General features: G+C 37.3%; 1 protein-coding gene across 4 annotated transcripts in view; it reads right to left on the bottom strand.

The window, feature by feature from the left end:
- The window catches only part of DIAPH3 (diaphanous related formin 3), a gene marked incomplete at its 5' end in the record, with an annotated part of 496633 nt that overhangs the window by 361964 nt on the left and 111211 nt on the right, over positions 1 to 23458 (bottom strand). For all 4 annotated transcript variants that reach the window (XM_080798921.1, XM_080798920.1, XM_080798922.1 and 1 more), the window contains one exon: positions 9505 to 9635. In XM_080798921.1, coding sequence (XP_080655047.1) covers positions 9505 to 9635 — 131 coding nt within the window. The remainder of the gene's footprint in view (positions 1 to 9504; positions 9636 to 23458) is intronic.

The following is a 23458-nucleotide window of genomic DNA, read 5'->3' as shown; positions in this document are numbered from 1 at the left end:
TATTTTAAATAGACTAGGAGATATTTATATTATAAAGTAGATTGGGAGGATTTTACAATTCTAGGACCTTTCAGGTCAAGTATAAATTGAGCTACACAGCTCTTAGTCACCATGTACAGAAAATATGTATTTCTCAGTTAAAAGCAATTACTATATTTTCAATGTACTGTACTTTTACTGTTAACCTTGCATGCAAAGTCAAAGCTTTTCAGACACAGATAGAGTTAACTTTGAAACCAAATAATTATAACACATTTTAATATATCTACAAGCCAAAACCAAGCTGTAGTATGAATGACAATAAGCAAAAGAGAAAGTCTCCTACTTAGGTAGAACATTCAGTCTTCTGGAAGGTCTCTCAAAGAAATTACACCAGTTCTGGTAGAACTGTGAAAGCACTGGAATGTATTGGCATGCCCTTTAAAATAGCAGGTTAGTACTCATTTATAAACATTAATATTTTCTTTCAGGGCATTTTTCATTAATATTTCATTCTTATAAAACACTTTGGAAAGGACTGCAAAATGACCTAAAATTAGAGGGCATTTCCAACAAATATTTCTCTAATAAGCAATATTAAGGGTCATAAAAGTTATGGATCCTGAATGTTAATTTAGATATAAATAATACAAAGCATATCCTAAGATATATGGTATGGTCTAAAGAATAAAGAATATTAACAACTTACCTAAACTTTATGAATTTTTATTGGAAACAACCTAGAAAAACTACTTTGAAGAGATAAAAGTATATCTCCCTCAGGAAAGTCCTGTAAAATAAATATGCATCCAACTAATATTTCTAACCTACCAAAGACGATGTTTTTACGATTTCTATGGAGTGCCATATTGCTGATTCCCTCATCCGGGCTACAGCCAGCCACATTGAAGTCTGTCATGGATCATAGCTTTTGGACTGTCTGTCAGACACACCTCACCTCTCCATTTCTATCCCTTAATAGCTGGTATGAAGCCCATTCCCTTTGCCTTATCCTTTCAAGACAGCACTCTCCACTGAAGGGAGTCTCTCTGAGATCATTCATTTCTTCTTTCAGGACCCTTGATATAAATGCTCACTCATCCTTAGAGGTTTTAAAAATCCTTTAATCTTCCAGACTTCAATTCTTTTATATATTCCCATAGTCCCGAACTTAACTTTGGGGATATAATCATCATGCAGTACTTAGGTGAAAGAAGAAAGCAGTTACACACAGGAACCAAGGTGTTTAAGCGGCAATGTCTAATAGAATATTTTTACAGTGATATAAATGGTTTATATAGGTGCTGTTCAATTTGCTAGCCACTAGCCATACGTGCCTCTTGAGCACTTGAAATGTTTTGGATCTCCCCCCGCCCCCCCCCCACACACTTAATCAGTTTAAATGCCACAACTAACTAGCAGTTACCTTACTAAAACAGCACAGAAAGGAAAACAGAACATGTGAATGACTTACCTCTCTGGTATCACTAGTTAGAGGAAAGAAAACAAAAAAGGAAGGAAGGAAGGAAGGAAGGAAGGAAGGAAGGAAGGAAGGAAGAAATTTAAGAATGTAGATCATGAGGGAAAACCTTACTCTTGTCCACTTCAGAAATTATCACTATTAATAACATCATACATCTGTACATTGTTAATTCTCAAACTTTTCTCTAAGGCTTTAAAAAAAAAATTTATAGCTCATGTCTTACTTTAAAACTCTAAAACATATCAGGGGAATAAAAATAAGCTGGAGTGTATTATTACTGAGAACATTTACTATTCTCTTCCTCTCATTTCTACAAAGGAAGAGGCCTTCTACTATGTTCCCCAGAAGATTTTCCCACCACCACCACTACCCAGAAGGACTGATTTATACAACTGGTGAAAGTGGGGAAGGGATCCTGACTGTGACCTACAGTTGTCTGCTCTTCCTACTCATGACAATGTGGGCAAGTTTGATTCGATGAGATTAACTACACTTCACCTTCAGAAGTCCCAGTTGTGCTCTGCAACTTAGTCTTTTATCGGTACAGAGGTTATTCCTAACCTTACTTCTCTATCTGCTTTAACATATTTGGAACTCAAGGGCAACAACCAGGTCTATCAGTATCTCCACAAAACCGGTCATTTGCATGTGTATGTGTGAAACAGGACAGCTGTTAGAGAAAATGAAATAAACAGTAAAAGTTTTTTTTGTTTTTTAAATAGAATCAAGGGATGAGTCATAAATAGAAAAAGAAGATCTTTGTGAGGCAAAACAAAAGTGGGATTCAGAAAAAGTATTGAGGCAATGTAGGATCTGAGCACGGGACTCCAGCTGACTACCTTCAAATCAAGACAGTTTCAGGAAATTCGGAGCAAGATAGTCCTTTGTATCCTTAGAAAGTTTATGACCAGACTCAAGTCCTGTAGCATATTATGAGAATGCTTATTTACAGCTCCTAGTAGTAAGACAAAGAACCTAAATATCCAACAAAACTAAAAACTGGAAGAAACTAGAATTCAGCATTTACTGTGTCCCCCTAAATAACATACAGATGCTTGACCCCTGTCCTCGCTTTCCCCTCATCCCCTTCTGCAGCTCTGTTCTAGTTTCAACGGGGCTGACTCCGCAGTCTTCAGCTCCCCAGGGTTTGTGATATCTGTTCCCTGCTAGGTTTGAGCAGTGGGAAGAAGAGAGAAACAAGGGTAATACTCTCTCCCTCTCTCTCTCTGCTCAGGAGGTTTCTCTGGCAACAGCTGCAGCTTCCTCATGAATGCAGTTTCTGCCATTTGACACCAGCCCATGACCTTCCAGAACAGAGTTCTCTTTCTCTCCCTCTAGCACAGGGGTGGGAGCAGCTTCCTGCTGCTGCTAATCGAGGGCCTCACTGTTTCCTATTTGGTTCTTCTGTCTCTCCATCAGTTATTTAACCAATTTCTGGTGTTAACTTTAAAAGAAAAAAAAAACAACCTTACAGCATGCTCTCTGGTGTCTGTCTTCCTGTTAGGACTCTGACAGCATATACACTGTACACAGATACATACATGCATGTGCATAGTCTCATCCTGGTTCCACTCCATCTCCTTCCTAGAAAAACATCTTTGGTAAGGTTGACAAAAGCCACAGAGACTCCTCTAGGATCATACTGCAATAAAATTCAGCTTTAAGAAGAGGTCCATCTTGGTAAGAGAAAGGTTTGACTTGCCCATGCTTTGGTTTGAGTGCTCTGAAGAACCCATAACCCCCTCCCCCACCTCACCCTGCACATCAACATTTAGATCCACTGACGAAGAGCAGGGGCTCGGTGGGCAGGGGAGAAGGATGAGGGCCTGGAGGACTGGCAGTGGCAATCAAGGAGGGACACTAGGTCTTCTTCACTCAAGAAACACCCTACCTTTTCATATGCATAGTCCCTTCCCCCTACCCAGGGATGGGCAGAGGATGGAGGAAACCCAGTCTTTCTACCCATTCACGCCCTCCATGAATTTCTAGGGTAATTTTTGAGGAATACTACCACATTCCACAAACCTCTAATGTCAATCCATGATTTTCAAAAAGATAAACATCACTTCACCCAGATAAAGTGAGCAATGTCAAATATTCATTCACCACAGTAATGAAGGAACAGCAAGATGATGACCCTGATTCAAAAAGAACTAGAAAAATCAAAGAATTTAAGGTGACTTAATAGATAGAAGAATGCCAATTTAACTACAAGACTGATATCCTGCAACGCAATAAAACTGCAACTTCAAGGGTTCATCTTAAAAAAAAAAATAAAGTATGCAAGAGTAAGGTAAAGTAAAATGAGAATATTAATATATTAACATATGCACTTAAAAAATCTGGAGCAAAAACACACAAGAAACTTCACAGGATTTCACCACTGACCAGCAGATCCAAAAATCAAATGACAGAAAGGAGGAAGGCTTTTACTTTTCTTTTTATACCCTTCTGAGAAATTTGGATTTGGGGCACACAAATTTAATACCTTTTCTCCTTGTATTAGAGTAGAGATCTAACAAATGTAGTGATCTGAAGGGGTACCTGCACCCCAGTGTTTATAGCAGCAATGTCCATAATAGCCAAACTATGAAAAAAGCCCGATGTCCATTGGCCAAACTATGAAAAAGCCCGATGTCCATTGGCAGATGAGCGGATAAAGGAGATGTGTGTGTGTGTGTGTGTGTGTGTATAACGAAATATTACTCAACCATCAAAAATGAAATTTTGTCACTTGCAATGATGTGGATGGAACTAGAGGGTATTAGAGTAAGCGAAATAAATCAATCAGAGAAAGACAATTATCATAAGATCTTAAGATCTCATGGAAATGTGGAATTTAAGAAACAAAACAGAGTATCATAGTGGAGGAGAGGAAAAAAATAAAACAAGATGAAACCAGAGAGGGAGAAAAACCATAAGAGACTCTTAATTATAGGAAACAAACTAAGGGTTGCTGGAGGGGACGGTAGTGGGGGGATGGGGCAACTGGGTGATGGATATTAAGGAGGGCATATGATGTAATGAGCACTGGGTGTTATAAACAGCTGATGAATCAATGAACTCTACCTCTGAAACTAATAACATACTATATGTTAACTGAATTTAAATTAAATAACATAATAATTTAAAAAAAAAAGTAGAGGCAAATAAATTCACTTTCTGACAAAAGTTTTACCCTCAAAAGACTTTCCCCAAGGGAACCTACTCATATACTTGAAGCAAGAATAAAATCATCAGAGACAAAAGTACAAGACCTAAAAGGGAATGATTATATGCATGTGTAAACATGTATACATATACGCATATCTGTAGTTTAACTCAATAGTAATAGCTAATCTGTGATATTAAAAGGAAAATATACAATTAAAATATCACATAAAACTAGCATGCAAATTAACTGAGGGTGATTGTGTTATTCTTAGGTTCAAAATAAGGGATACTGCTGATTTTTGTCCCTTTTATGTACATGCATATTAAATTTCCTTTTTGAGTACGCACAAGTTAACTTTCTTTTCTACGATCAGAAAGACAATAGGTCTTCCAAATTAGTCAGTAAGGAAAAAGTGACATGAGAGATTAAAAATCTATCCAAAAGAATTTATGGAAGAAGAGAAAGAATACAGAAAAGGAGCAAAGAGCAGCACAGGGGGTGTGGAAAGGGAGACGAACACGGTAAAAGAAGTGTAAACTAAGTGAAAATTCAGAATGAAACATCAGACATAGGTTCCAATACTTTTTTACAGTGGTTAAAAAGACAAAGACCATCAGAATTATTTTAAAAAGCATCTGCCTGATAAAGACTATCAGAATTGTTTAAAAAAACATTTGCATGCTATTTACAATAGCTACGCCTAAAACATTAGAAAAAAAATAAAGGTATAGAACAGTACGAACTGTGATGATGAGAGTGATTGCACACATCAACACATATAAATCTAAGAAACAGGGAAAAAGCCCCAGAAGAATGCATGGAAGATGCTGCTATTGACACGAAGTTCAAAAAGATAAAACACCAAATCATACACAGACATATGAATGATGATGAATTAGACATATATGGTGAAATGATAACAAAAAGAAAGAAAAGATAAGCCCGAAATTCAAAACAGTGCTAACCACAGCACAGTGGAAGAAGGGGACATAAAGTTTAGCAGGGATGCATGGGAACCTCAAACTTACAAGCAGTATTTCTAGCTTGCCCTCATTAGTAGGCAAGTGGGTACCTGTTTTACTCCAATGATGAAACCTTTTTTATATGTTTAACATTTTAAAAAATAAGATTTTTAATAAATATTGGTAATTTCAAAATATTGGTCTTGACTTTTTTCTCCAGATCACATTGATACCAATGAGTATGATGATCTCGTTGTTTGCCACAAACTTAACTATTCGTCTCCTCACACGTGTGGTCCATGGCACAAAGTATGTCAATTCCAAAATTAAGTTCTTTTACCAGTTTTCTGTTTAAGCCCAGAAATGGAGAAAAATTAGATTCCTAACATGACACTGGTCAAGTGGAATAATGACACACAAAGTCCACTCACTTGCTTGGCAGTAAACATTTTACTACACATTTCTCTAAAGTGATTTTTTTTTGAGCTTAGTTACTCACTTCATCAGACCTAGTTCCAAAACCTCCTTAGAAATTTAAAAGATGTTAGCAAGAAAATAGGTCTTGTAAACTTCAAAATGCACAGGTTAACCGTAAGTAAAGGAATATAAGTGCTCACTTCAGCAGCACATATACTTAAAAAACAAAACAAAACAAAAATGAAAAATAATGCCTAAGATCACAAAACATAGGACCTGATAGACTGATTTTCAGAGACAGAAATCGTGCCCTTGACAGCTGCATCAAATTGAGAAAATGAAGATGTATTCTGTAACTAATTTGCTATATACATAGATGAGTATGGACTACAATGCTAGAAATCAATCATAATAATGTTAGTGTCTACTCTTTTATGTTTCCACCTCAAAGTGTTCGATAGCTCGAACATAATTGTTGCCTATGCCAAGATCCACTGAAAGTTATAATTGACAATTTGAAGTTGGTCTTTTCTTGTGTTCCAAAAGTAAAGCAACTATGTCTTTTAGTTTAAAACTGTCACTAAGTATATTGAATAATCAATAAAACTTCAAAACAGAAGAATTTTGTGATCTTCAAATCAACTCTTCATAAATGGTGGCAAATAACATGGTATTTAATGTGCTGGTTTTCATACAATTCACTGTCTGGATGGTCAAAGGCTGATGTGGCACATAATTGGTAAGCAGAGTTTCAGAAGCAGATAAATGGCTCTAAAAGTATTGCCTATCTGGGTGGGGGTGGGGTAGAGGGAGGTTTCCTTCTTGTTACTTGATTTTTTATTTAATAAAACCCAATCCCAAACCAGTGTTACAGAATCATCATTCATCAGTTCACATGTTTCCCTCTTAATTCTAGTCACAGACACTGAAGAATTTTAACGCTGATTTACTCAATACTATGGGTCTAACAATGATCTCAAAAAGTGACAAAAAGTCTTTTTCTCTTGAAACTGAGTCACACAGTATACATTAAAAAAAATAAGAAAATATGAAAAACTGACTTAACAATAGCAGACACAAAACTAATAGCCAAGTCCAAAACTTTGAACATAGGCATAACTTCAACTTTTACACATCGAAGTAAGTCATTCCTCAACCTGGAGAACCACACACAGAGATACTCTTAAGCCTCTTCTCTCTACATCATGAGCCACAATTTCAGGAAAACATCTCCAATGGTAAGATTTCTATCATTTCCAATTAAAAAGACTTTAATAGGAAACATGCAAAGCTTGTGGATTGCTGATACTACATTCTAGAATTGGTCTTTCTTAGAAAAATGAAACTACAATTTTTTTTAAAGTAAGGTTCAAGTGAAAGAGACATGCCATTATTTTTCAGTAGTTTAAGGTGAAATCACACATAATTGTATCCACTGGAATACACATGAATTCATAAAAACCTCTCACAGTTTTTCTTTTGCTACCATTTTCATCTAATCAAATTATGAAGATAAAGGGAAGAGTGTACTTTTTTAAGATTTTATTTATTTGACAGAGAGCGATCATAAGTAGGCAGAGAGGCAGGCAGAGAGAGAGTGGGAAGCAGGTTCCCCACTGAGCAGAGAGCCCGATGTGGGGCTTGATCCCAGGACCCTGAGATCATGACCTGAGCCAAAGGCAGAGGCTTAACCCACTGAGCCACCCAGGCACCCCCCTGAAGGGTCTACTTCTAATTAAATTGAAAAGCATGAATTAATCCATTGCTCAGTGGCTGCCAGATAAACTAAAACAATAGTGCATCTCCCAATCAACCCCAAAACACCCTCTTCCTACATTTAAACTCCTTAAGAACAGGGTCTAGATCTGCTTTGCTATTTACCCAAACCCCTCATCTTAGTGCTTGGTAAGTATCAGATACTGAATAATTACTTTTTAAATGAATATATTAAAACAGGTACATATTAAACTGGAAACCAGAGCTCTTCATGTATGATTATACCTGTCAAAATCTCAATTCAACCTAGTCTCTAACAACAGCCAAGGTGAAACTGAAGGAGACTAAAATTAAACTTCATGTTTCAATCAACAGGTCTTCCCTGAGGACTTAAATGTGCTGTGCACAGTGCCTGGTAAAGAGAAATAAATAAGATATACGAAGTTCCTGGCCTCTTCCCCATCATGTTTCCATCTAAAGAAGAGTCTGGAAGTGAGGAAATATGGAAAAGCAAAAATACAGTTGAAATATACTGAACTATACTTTGTTCACTCTTCATACACCTCAGTTAAACCTCACTCACTTTCATGTCTCAGCAGGTAGGGTCTTTTTGTTTTAAATAGTCATACTGCCAAGGATTTTTTCATACTGTAGCCAAAGTTCAGAAGTGTCCAGAAAAGTACTAATCAGAGAGGATATCAAAGAGATTCTATTATATATTACCTTCCACAGTCAGTCATTCTAGCCCTAAGAATGAATATATATATATATACATATATATATATATATATATACAACAGATACATTCTCATACAGAAACAACCATTCATTTATTACACAAAAGCAGCCAAAACTGATCTACCTTAGACCCTTGCAGCTCTGAAATCCTGATTTTGTGACTGCTCAGGCTTTCTTTTTTTTTAAACAATTTCTGCTTGAAGTTTTTCAAAAATATTCTGAGCTTAAAAGTCTAAAACCTGATTTACAGAGACACCTGTCTTAGTGTTGCCAGATCCAGGACACCTAATTACACTTGGATTTCAGATAAACAACAAAAATTTTTAGTGTTAGTATGTTTGAAATTCAGAGTTTACTGGGCATCTTCTATTTTTACTTGCTAAATCTGGCAATATTAACCTATGTACTCCTATAAAGATATTATTTCCAATAAAGGAAAAGTTAATTAATGGTATTTCTATGTCAAACAAAATTTCAGCCAGTGTATATATAATAACAAAATTCAGAATGAAACTCAGTTTCTAATCATGATTGTTCTCATTTAAAAACCACTATAAATTAAAAAAAAAAATTAAGACTTATTTTAGGGAAGAGAGAGAGAGAGCATGCACGTGAGTGGGGGGGGAGCAACAGAGGGAGAAGGAGAGAGAATATCTCAAGCAGACTAACCACTGAGCACGGAGCCCAATGTGAGGTTCGAGCTAACAACCCATGAGATCTTGACCTGAGCAGAAATCACGAGTCAAATGCTTAACCCACTGAGCCAAGCAGGCACCCCATTTTTTTTTTAAATTAAAAAAATTAATAAATAAAAGTTTTTGTTTTAAAGTTCATAGGCTATTTATCACTTGGTAATAAATACAAAAAGTCCTACTGACACCGTATTTCATCATCCATGTAAACATTACATATTCATTTTTTACCTTGAGACATCATTGATAAATATACCACCTATTTACAGGTGCTATGAAGAAAGTATTAAATAAAAATAACAGATTAATGACATCTGTTTCATTTACTAGCATGCCCTGATGACATTCAGACAGATAAATTACCTCACAGGATTACTAGTCAAAGACACGCGGAGGGACTCCAGGCACGTGACAAGTTTCTCATCTGCACACCCCATTTTCAATTCATGGATGAATTCGTGAGGTGAGATCTGTCGCCGACTCTTAAGACTTCCCTGTGAATTAAAATAAATAAATAAATAAATTGATCTTCATTAAAGTAGTATCGATTACATTAATCCAACCTTTCATATTAGCAGCTGCACACAGCTACCCTGAGCAATCTTGAGGGAATGATTTCCTTCTGCCCACAAATATAGAGCATAATCCAAGATACTCACAGAAGATAAAAACACCAAAAGATTTGCAAATTTAAAGGACTTTTTCAAATCCCAAATGTCATGGAAAAGAGTGATAGTACTTACCACAGAAATATCTGAAAATATAGTCATCCATTTTAGGCCCATGCAAAATAAAAAACAAACATCAATACAGGAATCACCCTATTAAAATTAGTATTCTGGGGATGCCTGGGTGGCTCAGTTGGTTAAGCCGGTGCCTTCGGCTCCGGGTCATGATCCCAGGGTCCTGGGATCGAGTCCCGCATCGGGCTCCTTACTCGGCAGGAAGCCTGCTTCTCTTGCTGCCTCTGCCTGCCTCTCTGCCTGCTTGTGTGAACTCACTCTCTCTCTCTCTCTCTCTCTCTGGCAAATAAATAAAACCTTAAAAAAAAAAATTTTTTTTAAATTAGTATTCTGAGCACCACCCAAAATGGTGGTAAGTCATTAATTGGCTCAATTACCATCAGGTGCCTAGTTCTAAGCAGAGTAAACTCAGAGATTATCAAAACCTAAGTCTGGAAAGAGAAATGCAAGCAAGTGAATAATACTTTTCAGTGCAGTCTAGTTCCTATAATGGGGTACCAAGGCACTCAGAGCCATGAGGCAAAGTCCTAATTTGGTGGAGGGAAGCTTGAGTAACACGGAGAAGGAAATCAATTAAGAAGACTAAGAATTAGGAACTCCTTCCAGACTAACACATGGCACGTATGTAGGACCACAAAAAACCCAGAAGCACTTACAACAGAATGAAGCTAGCAGCCAGATTATGGAGGGACAGAGCACCGCTCTCCAATTAGATTTTCCAGGGCAGTACTGGAAGACTAACTCTGGCAGATCGTTAAGGGTTCACTCATTAGGCAATATTTAATGCCTACTAAGTGCCAGACACTGTTCTAAGCATTACACAGAGAATAGTAAACAAGGGACAAAAATCCCTAGATGCATGGAGCTTTATTCTCCATAGAGAAGAAACCCAGGCAGACAGTAAAGGAAATAAGCAGTTAAAATAGTTACTTTGTGGCTAGTAGAAAGTGCTCCGGAGAAACAAAAGCAGAGAAGAGGATTAAGGAGCCCAGGAGGCGGCTGGCAATTTCAAATGGTGTGCTCACGGAAAGACTCACAGAAGAATCTGAAGGCCTCAAACTTGAATATTAGAGTAAAGATCTGAAGGAGAGAAAAGTAAGCATACTGGTAACTGAAAAGTTGTGATGGAAGGAACTGTACCCTCACAGGCCACCAAAGGAACTTTGACTTTTATTCTCAGATCAGTAGCATCAGAAGACCCGTTAAGAAGACACAGATAGTCCAGATGGAAAATGATGAGCATGATAAACAAACAGTCAAGTCCGGAATTGTATCTATATCAATTACAGATTATACATCCAAGGGGAAGGAATTAATACATGTTCAAAAGCAGGTTAGTAGGGATGGCAGGAAATCAGATGCACTTTTTCATTTTTCTTTCTTATTATTAATTTGCCATAATATTGTCCAAGGAAACTTTCCAATAATGCAAAACAAATTGGCACGGGAAAGACTGATGGTTTTCATCAATAGCAATGTGGTAATTTACTAAAGAAAATTTTATGAGCAAAACCTCAGAATAAAGAAAATAAAGTGGAAAGCAGAACTGAAATGGTGAGAACAGTGAAAATAAGTACTTTTTAAAAAAAAAATCAGTGACTACGTTATGTATCATTAAAGAGAATGCATTTAACTTGTCCTGACATAGTGTTTATCAGCATCTTTTTCTGCTTTAAATAACGTATTGCCTGTTCAACACAGAAAATCTGGAAAACAAAAAAGCAATAGGGGAAAACAAAGTGCCTCAAAATGAATATTTGGTATTGAGGTGTTTTTTTCCTCATACAAGAATATGTACATAATATCTCATATACATTCATAAACACCTCTACTTTACTTTCAAAAATATTCTAGCACACACACTGTTCGGTAGGCTACTTTTATTTTTAGTCATGTTTCATAAACACATCCTAGCATCTTCAATGAAATTTTTTTTCCTGCCTACAGACTATTAACATACTTAATTACTTACCTAATTTAGACTGGTATCATTGGGCATGTAGGTTGCCTAGCGCAATTTCTTGGTATCTTAATTTTTCAAGTTTCCTGTGCATATTATCAGGCCAATATTTTTATCCAAATGTATGCCAACAGAAGTTAAACCAGATGATCTTCTTGGAGTACTTGATATTTGTAGTATTTGATTCAGTACTCTGAATTTATCATTGAAATAATGATGATGGAAGGGAGAGGGGTTCAAAACAAACCAAAACTGAATAGATCAACTGGTTCCCTTCAATAATAAATGGGTAAGACCATATAGTCAATACTTTTCAAATATAAGAATAAAAAACAGTAAATGAATTTGAAATAAAATAAAATAAAAAAGCAGTCTCCTGCCCCACCACTTAACCCTATCTTTCAGAGGCAATCAATTTCATTCCCTTAACTGACAGCTACTTAATATGTCTAAATCAGATGTTTACTCTGCTCTCTTTAAACTTGTAAGCTTTCAATATTACCTTTGACTTCTATTATGAAAGGTAATGATTTAGTCATCTTATAACATTGGAATTTGTACTCTTCCACCATCTGACTATAGTTACGGGTAAACTCAATTGAGCCAAAAGAGGTCAATTCCATGAAATGGAAGCTCTAGCAGATTCAGAGATTGCTGGATAACCGAACTTAATAATTCTTTAGTTTGTTTCATGATACAAAATACAACATCATATACCCCCATTCATAAAGTCTTCCAGCTCCTATAATTCCCATGTTGGTTAAACCAACACGTTGGTTCCCCTAAAAGCGAGAACACAAGAGGCATCTTGCTCTTACCATTCCTATTCAGTATTGTACTGGAGACACTAGCTAGTGTGGTAAGGCAACGACGCTACACTGTTTAGAAATTAAGTAGTAAAACTGCCTATTTGCAAATGAAATCATCTACATGTATTTAGCAAGATCACAGAATAAAAGCTCAAACTAATTTTATTTCTAAATACTACTCACACTGGAGAAATAAAATTTTACTATTTCTCATTTTTAATAGCATCCAAAGAGCCCTCACAAAATACTCAGGAAAATTTCTAACAAAAGAAGAGAAATAATTATATTCTAAGAACTATAAAACATTGTGAGGAGGTATTAAAGGTGACCTAAACAAATGATGTTATGCCAGGTTCATGACATGTCAGCAGAAGACTTGATATTTTTAAGACATTGTTTAGAAATACATTTTCTGAAGAACAATCTATATATTCAATGCATTCATCACTGAAATATCAGCAAGTTTTGCAGAAATTGAGAAGCAGCTTCTAAAATTTATATGGAAATAATTAAATAAAATATATATGGAAATGCAGGAAACCTAAAAGAGAATAATTTAAAAGAATAAAGTTGGGGGATTTCACCTGATTTCAACACTTACTATAAAGCTACTGTAATCAAGCTAGAATGGTTATCAATAGAACAGACTCCAGAAATACACTTGCTCCTACATGGTCAATGATTTTCAACAACGGTGTTAATGTAATTCAATGGAGGCAAGAATCTCCTCAACAAATAGTATTGGAAGAACTGGACATCCAAATGAGAGAAAGTGAACCTAGACCTTAGATCTAAATGTACAAGCTAAAATTTAATGTTTACAAGAAAACATAGATGAAAATCTTCACTACCTTCAGGAAGGCAAAGATTTCTTAGGACAAATGGCATTAACTATAAAATTGATAAATTAGACTTCATCAAAATTTAAACCTTCCGCTTTGCAAACAACTCTTAAGATAGTTTCATTAAGACCATGAAAAGTAAACCACAGACTAGGAGAAGATATCTGCAATACAAGCTAAGAAGTGTGCAGTCTGAGACTCTACATAACATGACAAGCTACGTAAGCCCCTTACTGGTTTGTTAGTGCTGGCAGAAAACACAGGAGTCCTCAGTTAGAGACAAAGGACTTTATTATGCCTCTACTGGTTCTCCAACCCACCAAGTCCCACAGGGGCATCACAGGGCTCCCTGACAGATGCCTGCATATGGAGTGGATTGCATTATAGGACACTAAGCTTGGGGGACTCCCCAATGTTTTACTGACTGATAACAAGTCTGCTCACTGTCTACAAGAAGACCTAACCACCTCTAAAGGCAGCTCACTGCAAACGCAACACTGAGAAATGGTTTGGGTAAGGAGCAGTTGGGCCTTGCCTTCTTGGGGTAACCAGAATAAATATACAGGGATACTCAGGGCTCATGGCAGACTGTCTCTCCCAACAATAAATGTATTGCATAAATATTTGTATTCAGAACATTTAATGAAGTCCTACAACTCAGTACAAATAAAACAGCCCAATTAAAAAATGATCAAAAGACTTCCCCCAAAGAAGATATATGAATGGCCAGTAATGACATTAAATAATGTTCAAGATCATTTGTCACCAGGGTAATTCAGTTTAAAACCAGAATGTAAATTTAAAATAAACAAAAGAAAGAAAAACAAAAAACAAAAACAAAAACAAAAAACACTACAAACGGAATATCACTGCACAACCCCAAGAATAGGGAGGATGTGAAGCACCTAAAACTCACCTACACTACTGATAGAAATGTAAAATGGTATCGCCACTTTGACAGAAAGTTTGGCAGTTTCTTTTAAATATATACAGAATAGTGGGCCATCAATTGCACAGCTAAGTGGTTTTTGTTTTTTGTTGTTGTTGTTGTTGTTGTTTTTTTACACAGAGAGAGAGAGAGAGATCAAAAGTAGACAGAGAAACAGGGAGAGGGGGAGAAGCAGGCTCCCTGCTAAGCAGAGAACCTGTTGTGGGGCTTGATCCCAGGACCCTGAGATCATGACCTGAGCCGAAGGCAGCGGCTTAATCCACTGAGCTATCCAGGAGCCCCTGCACAGAAGGAAAAATAAAACAACAACAAAAAATCATTCATACAAAGTGCAGAGCCGCTTCATTCATAAGAATCAAAGACTGGGAACAACCCAAGCATTCGTCAAGTTGTGGTATATCTATACAATAGAATACTATGCAACAATAAAAAATTCATTGATAATGCAACCAGACAGATGAATCAAAAGCAAAAACAAAACCCTGCTGAGATAAATCAAGCAAGAAAAATTACATAATGTAGGTTGTATGTATATGAAAGACCAAGACCAACCTGTCAATCTTTTGTCCAGCAACAGTCTCTGGTTCAAGGCATAGAAGCAAATCTGTAAACAGTTTTTACTGTGTTTGGGTGAAAGACGGGGGTAAAGACAGGGAATATTTTAAATGGGACAGTAAGTAGATTTTACCAGTCAAAACTGGGAAAGACAGAGTAATCTCGCTAAAAATAATTCTTTATTTCAGCCATAGTTAAGTGTTTCCAGTTGGAGCAATTTATCATATAAAAACTGCATTTTCACCTGAGATTCCTTCCTCTTAACACCCTCCCCTTACCCAAACCCTCACCATCACTACTGCGTCCTGGCACAGGTCTACTCCTGGACTGAGACTAACTTCCTGGAACAGGCTTTTAGTGAGCCACAAGATGTGACCCCCCATCTATGGATTCCTTGTTCTTAATGGTCACCACTCTGTATTAAAATAATTTTAACTACTATTGATTATGTAAAGGACATTTTGAGCACCTACTCTTTCCAGACAGCGTTTACATGATGTAGATACCTGATGTAGATACAATGCAGATACCTTGTATACATAAAGTCCAAGTCAAAGACCACTCCTATCTAGGTTTTTGGCCCAAGCCAAAATGTAATGCTATCTGCTTAAATGGGGAAGGTGAAAGTAGTAAAATAAGTGGTAAGGGAAGTAGCTATTTGAGAGTCCCAAGTCTGAGCAACTGACATTTTCCTAAGGAAATAACATTTGAGGGGCACCTGGGTGGCTTGGTCAGTTAAGTGTCCAACTCTTGATTTCTGCTCAGGTCATGATCTCAGGGTCATGAGATTGGGCCCGGCATCAGGCTCTGCACTGAGAAAAGTCTGCTTGAAATTCTCTCTGTTCACCTCTTCCCAATCATGCACACACACACACACACACACACACTCTCTCTCTCTACAATAAATAAATCAAGGAAGGAAGGGGCGCCTGGGTGGCTCAGTGGGTTAAAGCCTCTGCCTTCGGCTCAGATCATGATCTCAGGGTCCTGGGATCGAGCCCCACATCAGGCTCTCTGCTCAGCAGGGAACCTGCTTTCCCCTCTCTCTGCCTGCCTCTCTGCCTACTTGTGATCTCTGTCAAATAAATAAATAAAATCTTTATAAAAAAAAAAAAAAAATAAATCAAGGAAGGAAGGGAGGAAGCAAAAGAGAGAAAGACAGAAAGAAAGGAAGAAGGGAGGGAGGCAGAGAGGAAGAGCGAGGAAAGAAGGGAGGGAGGTAGGGTGGGAGATAGCATTTGAACAGAGACCAGAATGAAGAGGAGGGGGAGATAAGGGACATCTGCAAGAAGGGAGTTTCGAGCCAAAGGAAAAGGCAGGAAAGAGCTGGATGGATTCAAAGGACAGCAAAAAGACACTCAAAATGCCAGGGAACGTGACAAAGTGTTGTAAAGGACAAGGAGAGACATAATAAACTGGTTGGTGTCTGGTCCCAGAGGTAGAGGACGGACAAACTGCAGCCTGACTGCCAAATGTTTTTATAGGACTCTGGAGCTAAGAGCATTTCTTACATTTTTAAAAGCTTATAAAAAGGAAGAGCAGGAAGACAAAACACGGACACCAGTACAAGTAACTGAAACCCTGGGTGACTTACAAAGCCTGAAATGTTTACTGTCGGGCCATTTCATACAAAAATTTGCCAGTCCCTAATGGGTCTTACACACCATGATAAGGGCTTTGGATTTTATTCTGAGTGGATGGAAAGCTACTAGAAGATACCCAGCAGATAAATTTTAAGATCTATTAAAATCAAACACTTCTAAAAGATTATTCTAGCTACTGTGTGGCAACAGACTGTGAGTAGTAAAATGTGAAACAAGATGACCAATTAGAAGGCTAGCATACTGTCTGGTCAAGAGTTGACAGCAGCCTGGTGTAAGGAGCCTGTGACAGAAGGCATGAGATCGGCTCAATATGAAGTTAGATGAGACAAGACTAGCTGAGACTCTGGAGGTGAGGCGTGAAAGAAGTTAAATTCAAAGATGATGCCAAAGTTTTTTGGTCTTAACAATTAAGTGAGCAGAACTGCCATCCACTTGTTCATTGAGACCCTCTCAATAGTGGCATGAGTCGTAGATTGGGGATAAACCTGGTCAGAAGGTCAAGGGGAAAGCAAGAAGAATGAACAACTCCTTAGAGTAGATTTCCCATAAAGGAGAGCAAAGAATGGGGGCAGCAGCTGGAAGGGAACCTACAGTGGGATTTTTGGGGGATGAGGAGGTTGGAACCACACCATGTTTGCATGCTGATGGGAATAACCAAGCAGGGGGAAAGAAACTGATAATGCATAAGGCAGGTACATATGGGAGCGCCTGGGTGGCACAGCGGGTTAAGCCTCTGCCTTTGGCTCAGGTCATGATCTCACAGTCCTGGGATCGAGCCCCACATCAGGCTCTCTGCTCAGCAGAGAGTCTGCTTCCCCGCCCCCCACCCCGCTCTCTCCACCTGCCTCTCTGCCTGCTTGTGATCTCTGTCTGTGAAATAACTAACTAAAACCTTTTTAAAGAAAGAAAGAAAGAAAAAAAGCAAACGTAGGTACAACATATGCAGGACAAGAAACAAGGAAACAAACTAAAGCAGATGACACAGGATGTGACCTAGGATACGAGAGGAAGGGTTGGTTTTACACCGTCACCAGTAAGGTCTAACACTGTTAAGAAGAGCCAAAGCAGAGACGAAGGGGAAAGATTCAGGAAGACTATTAGACCTGGTGATCAGGAAATGAGGTGTGAAAGTTCTCTTCTGATTGCATCCACCTTCTTGGGGATAGAAATAGCAATATAATCAGCTAAGAGTGAGGACGCCAAGTTAGAGGTAGAAGAAAAGGTCTGAAATTTGTTTCAGAAAGTCATGAAGCACACTGGCAAGGGCCATGTGGCAGGGTTACGGGCTTACCTGTCGACTGCGCTCATTCAGAAAACACTAGTCAGTGTTGCTGCATCCTTCTTCCCAGGTGCAGGCTGTGCAGAGATGCAAAGGCAGAGGAAGGAGGAAGTTGAGTTTAACCAAGGGCAGGGTTTATATGGACCAAGAGACAAACGAACAGATTATTACTCAAGGTAACAACAGAGTATGTGTCTAAGGTCAATAAAAAAAGAGGGGCATGGCTGTTAGAAGGCAATGGATACAAATAAATGGTAGAGTCAGTGGATCAGCCGTTCTAAAAAGGTTATGGAATTCTTACAGTGGGAATAGTAAGAAAGCAGAAAAATCGAGAATGCTCAAGAAAGTTTGTAGACCATATTTATAGGTGGTATCTTAACCCGAGGCACTGAGTGGTTGAGATTGGGTAGAAAAACAAAGACTGTTGGAACTGAGAAATTTGAGGAATGAGAGGATGGAAACGTTGGATGGATCCTCTGAGTGAATGATGATGTCAGCAGGGCAGCAGTAGTAGCAGGAGGAAAAGCAAAGGCCCGGGAGCTATATGAGTAAGAAGGGAGCTATGACTAAGGAGTCTGTCAGTACATGCCAACACCTCTTTGTGTGAGGCCTTCTCCACTGAAATGCATCAAATAGGACAGTATCTTCTGCCACCTAAGTCATGACTGTGCCATTAGTCCCTTAGAATATGCCTGGCATTCAGTGAATGAATGAATGAAAGGTTGTAATAAAATCAAAGGTATGCATAGACTAAGGATTAAAACAAAAAAGGAGAGGAAGATAAGTCACCATGAAAAATTTCTGGAAAAAAGAACACTTAGAAAGGAAGATCTCAAATTAAAGACATAGTAAGTAGACCAGATAATTGGGTGATCAGCTTTTGGCAGGATTTCTCCCTTTTATTAGAGTACTATCAACATACAGGTACATAAGAAATGAAATTGTGGGGAGAAATAGGATATATGAATAATCAGAAATATTCCTTTTAAGTGCAGCTCTTCTTGTGTTTCTTTCATTTTACAGAACTTCAAAGGAAACAGGAAGTAGGGAGGGAGAGGAAGGACACTCACGTCTGCCTATCTCTGATTCCATTAGCCATGAAGATGAAAATACTTAGAAAGCTTTATCCCCTGTGGTATCAAAACACATTAGTGAGATAAGGATGTCTGCCTGACATCACAAAAATTAGAAGGCTATTTATCCAACATAATTTTTAAATCTTTTAATCCCCTAGTAAATTTTATTCTGAAATACCAAATGCAAGATAGAAAAGTACATAACATTTCCCTTGTCAGATTCTTATTAAATGTATTCTAAGGTACAAAAAGTAATAAGGTATTTAAAAAAAATACGTACTTTCATCACATACTTCCTTCACAATTTCTGTATTTCTAAAACCAAATATTCCTTCTTTTGCTACGTACTGTTCAAGGTAATGGTAGTCATTTTTGTACCTATGCCCATGCCTGCATTTCATCTCCATTCAGATATCAGAGACCTGTTCACTAAGTTTCTCCATTATCCTATTTCATTAACTTGTTTGCAGAATTTGAAATACCTTTTCTATGATAAATTAAAAATATATCCCCTTTCCAGTTACCAGTAGAAAGTATTAAAGAACTTTCCTTTTTCAAATAACTGAATGATTCCCACACAAGCGTGGAGACTCCACCCTTTAATGATGACCTGATTTCAAAAATAGTCAAAAAAGCTGTCCCTAGAAACTCTGCATGCTCTGTAGGAAGAGGACACCCCCTAAGGTATATGTGGGTGAGGACAATCAACTTTTAGAGGACAATCAACTTTTAGTCCTAGTAGAATGTCTAATACATGACAGTTTTTTTAAGCAAGTTTCCTACATTACCTGAGACATCACTGAAGTTAGAAATTATATTCTTACACACAACTACAATCATTATAAACTATTACTAAACTCATTAAATCATACCCTATTCCTCACAGAATGTAGCCTGTACCCAAATATCCTGTGCTACCTCCTCAATGACAGGTAACAGTCGCTTACACCTAAATCCATAAGGAAAAATCAGCATGTTTTATTTAACATGACCCAAAATATATAACCTCTAGTGGTTAAAAACTTAAAATCTGGAAAGACTGTAAGAAAGCATTAAAACCTTAACTGATTTTTATATGCAGTTATTAGACTCCAGATCCCTCTCCATGACATTCACTTTGTAATTTTTAGCAGGTAAAGAACAAAAGATTCTGCAAAGAACAAAAAATTCCCAACAATGTGATGCTAAAGGAGTCAAAAAGCCTAAGTTCTCATAGTGCTATAAGTGTGTGTGCGTGCATATGCGCACCACGTGCACGCACGCAGGCACACACACACAGTCTTACCTGGGGGGGAGGGGGATGTGTGCCTCTTTCTCTCTGTATGTCAATAACTAGAAGTTAACTGTCTCAGTTTCTCTTTAGCATTGTAACTTCTGTATTATTGGTACCTAATTTAGGTGATGAGACTAGCAGAGATAAATAAGACAATATGAAATGTGGAGACTATTTAAAGAAATAGTTTGCACCGATAATGACAGTATTTTAAGAAAACTGCAGAGTCAGCACTGTGCAAAATAAGGGTAAGCACAGTTGCTGCCAAGGGGGTAATTATAATCTAAATTACTATCATGTATATTGCTATTAAAATGCATTGCAACAATTTTCTTGCATTTTTCAAATGATTTCTAGCATCTCTAATGTCACTGATCAACAGAAACACTAAGCTGTCATTGCTCTATGAATTACTTGTTTTCAGAACATTTACAACCCCAACAGAGTTCCAGTACCAATAAAATCTGTTATTCAGAGAGGATATTATGCAAACTCATAGTAGACAACTACGAGCAATGAAAAGTACTGCAGAAAGGGGCGTTCACCAGCAAAAAAAAAAAGTTTAGCAAAGAGTTCCTTTTAGGAGTTATTATATTTTTTCCATAAACACTTAATGAGCACCATTATGTACCAAGAGCTCTGCCTATAATTTTGGAGGCTGCTTTTAGTATACATTAAAAATAGCATACGTTAAACGTTTAGAATTATCAAGTACATCTTATAAAGAAACGTGATTTAAAAAAGAAACCAGACTGATCCAACACTAATTTTAGCAACTCAGAAATTAACCTGAAGTAATGAAAGAAATTCAGCACGTTACATTCCTATTATCCATCAATACCTAACTAGCATCGACATTCCTACTATTCACAGGAAAGCATGCTCCCATTAGCCCATTGCCTTCAATAGGACTTGAATTTTTAGACTATTTGGTGTATCTAAGAAGTTTTCTTTCAACTGCTGAATGCGATATCCTGCTATTATAGCACTTCCAACCTGGTTACCATGACCAGAACTGAGGCGTTCTTTTAGGGTTTTTTTGTTTTGTTTTTTTATGTTGGGGGCTTTTTTTTTTTTTTTTTTTTTTAAGACAGAGAGTACACAGGCAGGACAAGGTAGAGAGAAGAAGAGAGAGAATCTTAAGAAAGCTCCCCGCCCAGCACAGGACTCAATCTCATGACCCTGAGACCATGACCTGAGCTGAAATCAAGAGCCTGACACTTAAAAAAGTGAGCCACCAAGTGCCCCTGTTCTTTTAGCTTTTAAACCTCAAAAGGATGTACTGTTAACAGTTAACAGTCAACTGCTTCTACCCATAGCCAGAGAACAGAAGCCACACAGCAGAACACATGGCATGAACCAAAACATGCAGTTAAGAAAAAAAGTATTTCTGAACCTTACGGAAAGATTTTCATGATAAAGTTGGAAGTGGAAAAATTAGCAAAGAATAACTGTGTTTATGAAAAGGTATTAGAAAATAAACATCTGTTTATTTTATAAAAAGCAGGAAGAAATAATCGGGAACATTCAGGAGATTGTATACCTTCAGGGAGCAGATGGGAATATAAGAGGTAAGACAGAGGGTAGAACACCTAAGAGAGAAGGTAAGTGATAATGCTTTGAGTCTACCTCTGTGTATGTTCTGACTTTTGCTTTTTCATATACTCAGAAAGGAAAAAAATACAATCAAAGAGAATAGGAAGAAAATCCTAAAGTAAGATGAATCCAAATAAGTGAACCTAATTGTATTTCAAATAGATATTTATTGCAGAGAAATCAGCTAGAATATAAAAATCAAAGGAAACAGTATAAACTTGTGGTTTGAGGCAAAGGAAGAGGTATTTCGATACAGCTAGCTAAAAAATAGATATAAAATGGGTGTGTGTACACACAGACTATAGGTTTGCTATATATGGATTTATATTTAATATACATAGATATATGCAATTTCCAAATACGCACACGCACGTGTCTTATGCATATAAACATATGAACATCTACATACGTGTGTGTGTGTGTGCGTGCGTGCGTGCATGGTGTGTGTGTGCGTGCCCATTAGAAGACCTGATTTCTAAATAGCATTCTCCACTAAAATAAACTATTCCTTGGACAAAGAACTGATTCCAGGGCTGGGGCTAGGACACTACAGGAGGACCTTGGAAGATTTTTCACAAGATGGTAAGCAGTGCTCACAGAACGGTAAGGATGTGCCAAAGGTAAGAGGAACCATTGGTTCCTTTTGAAGGGGTTCCCATTGGTTTCTATAGGCAAGAAGGTAGGATATGGAGTAACTGCTTCGAGGGCAGGGGTTTTCCATTGGGGCTGACGGAAAGGTACTAGAACTAGACTGTGGTGATGCACACCACTGTGAAGAAACTAAATGTAATGGATTGTACACTTAAAAATGGTTAAGATGGTGAATTTTGTATTATGTAGATTTTTCCACAAAAAAAAAAGTTTTACAAAACATTTATAAAACAGAAAACTGGTCGTCTTAGAAGTCGGCTGTTATCTTGAAGAGAAGGAAGCAGAAGGACTAGGAGCTGCACGCGGGCCAACAGTGTCCCATTGCCCCAGCTGGGTAATGGTTATACGCATGTGTTTATTCTGTTGTTTAATCCAACAGTATACTAAAGATTTGTCAACTTTATTATGTAAATTTCATTTAAAAGTACTTTAAAACCCTATTCAAATTGACTAATTTTTATGCTTCATTCCATTTCTAAGGTTACACAGTTACATTTGAGCTGAAGTCCTTTCAAATCTTTGGGTTTCAAAGCATGCCATTTAAAAGGTCTTACCGTGAATGTGATATTTTCTTGCTGAAAATAAAATTAAATGAAACAAGATACAGGTTGTCAAATGAGGCCACTGGATTATATTTAGCATCTTCAACATACCTTTTAAAACTAGAAAATGTTTAGTTCGACCTAAACAACAAATTGCACTTTAAAACTAAAAAAAAAAAAAAAAAAAAAAAATTAAAGGAAAAAAGTTGGGTGGGGGGAGCTGATTAAATAAACATGGATGTTCTAATTTGCCAGCCTCTATTTGATGGTTCAATGAAGGATAAAAGATCTATTTGGCACATCTGAACAGAGGAAAAAAAATGTGCTGATGCTCTTAGTCATTGGTTCATTATCTTCTTTATTGTGTTGATTATGTTTATATAAGAAGAAAAACAACAAAACTTCATTGGGCATTTACCAAAAAAGAAGGGGGGAGGA

Source organism: Martes martes (genome assembly GCF_963455335.1).
Source record: "Martes martes genome assembly, chromosome: 3".
NCBI lineage: Eukaryota > Metazoa > Chordata > Mammalia > Carnivora > Mustelidae > Martes > Martes martes.
Note: the sequence above shows the minus strand (reverse complement) of the source record. Positions and strands in the feature narration are given on the sequence as shown.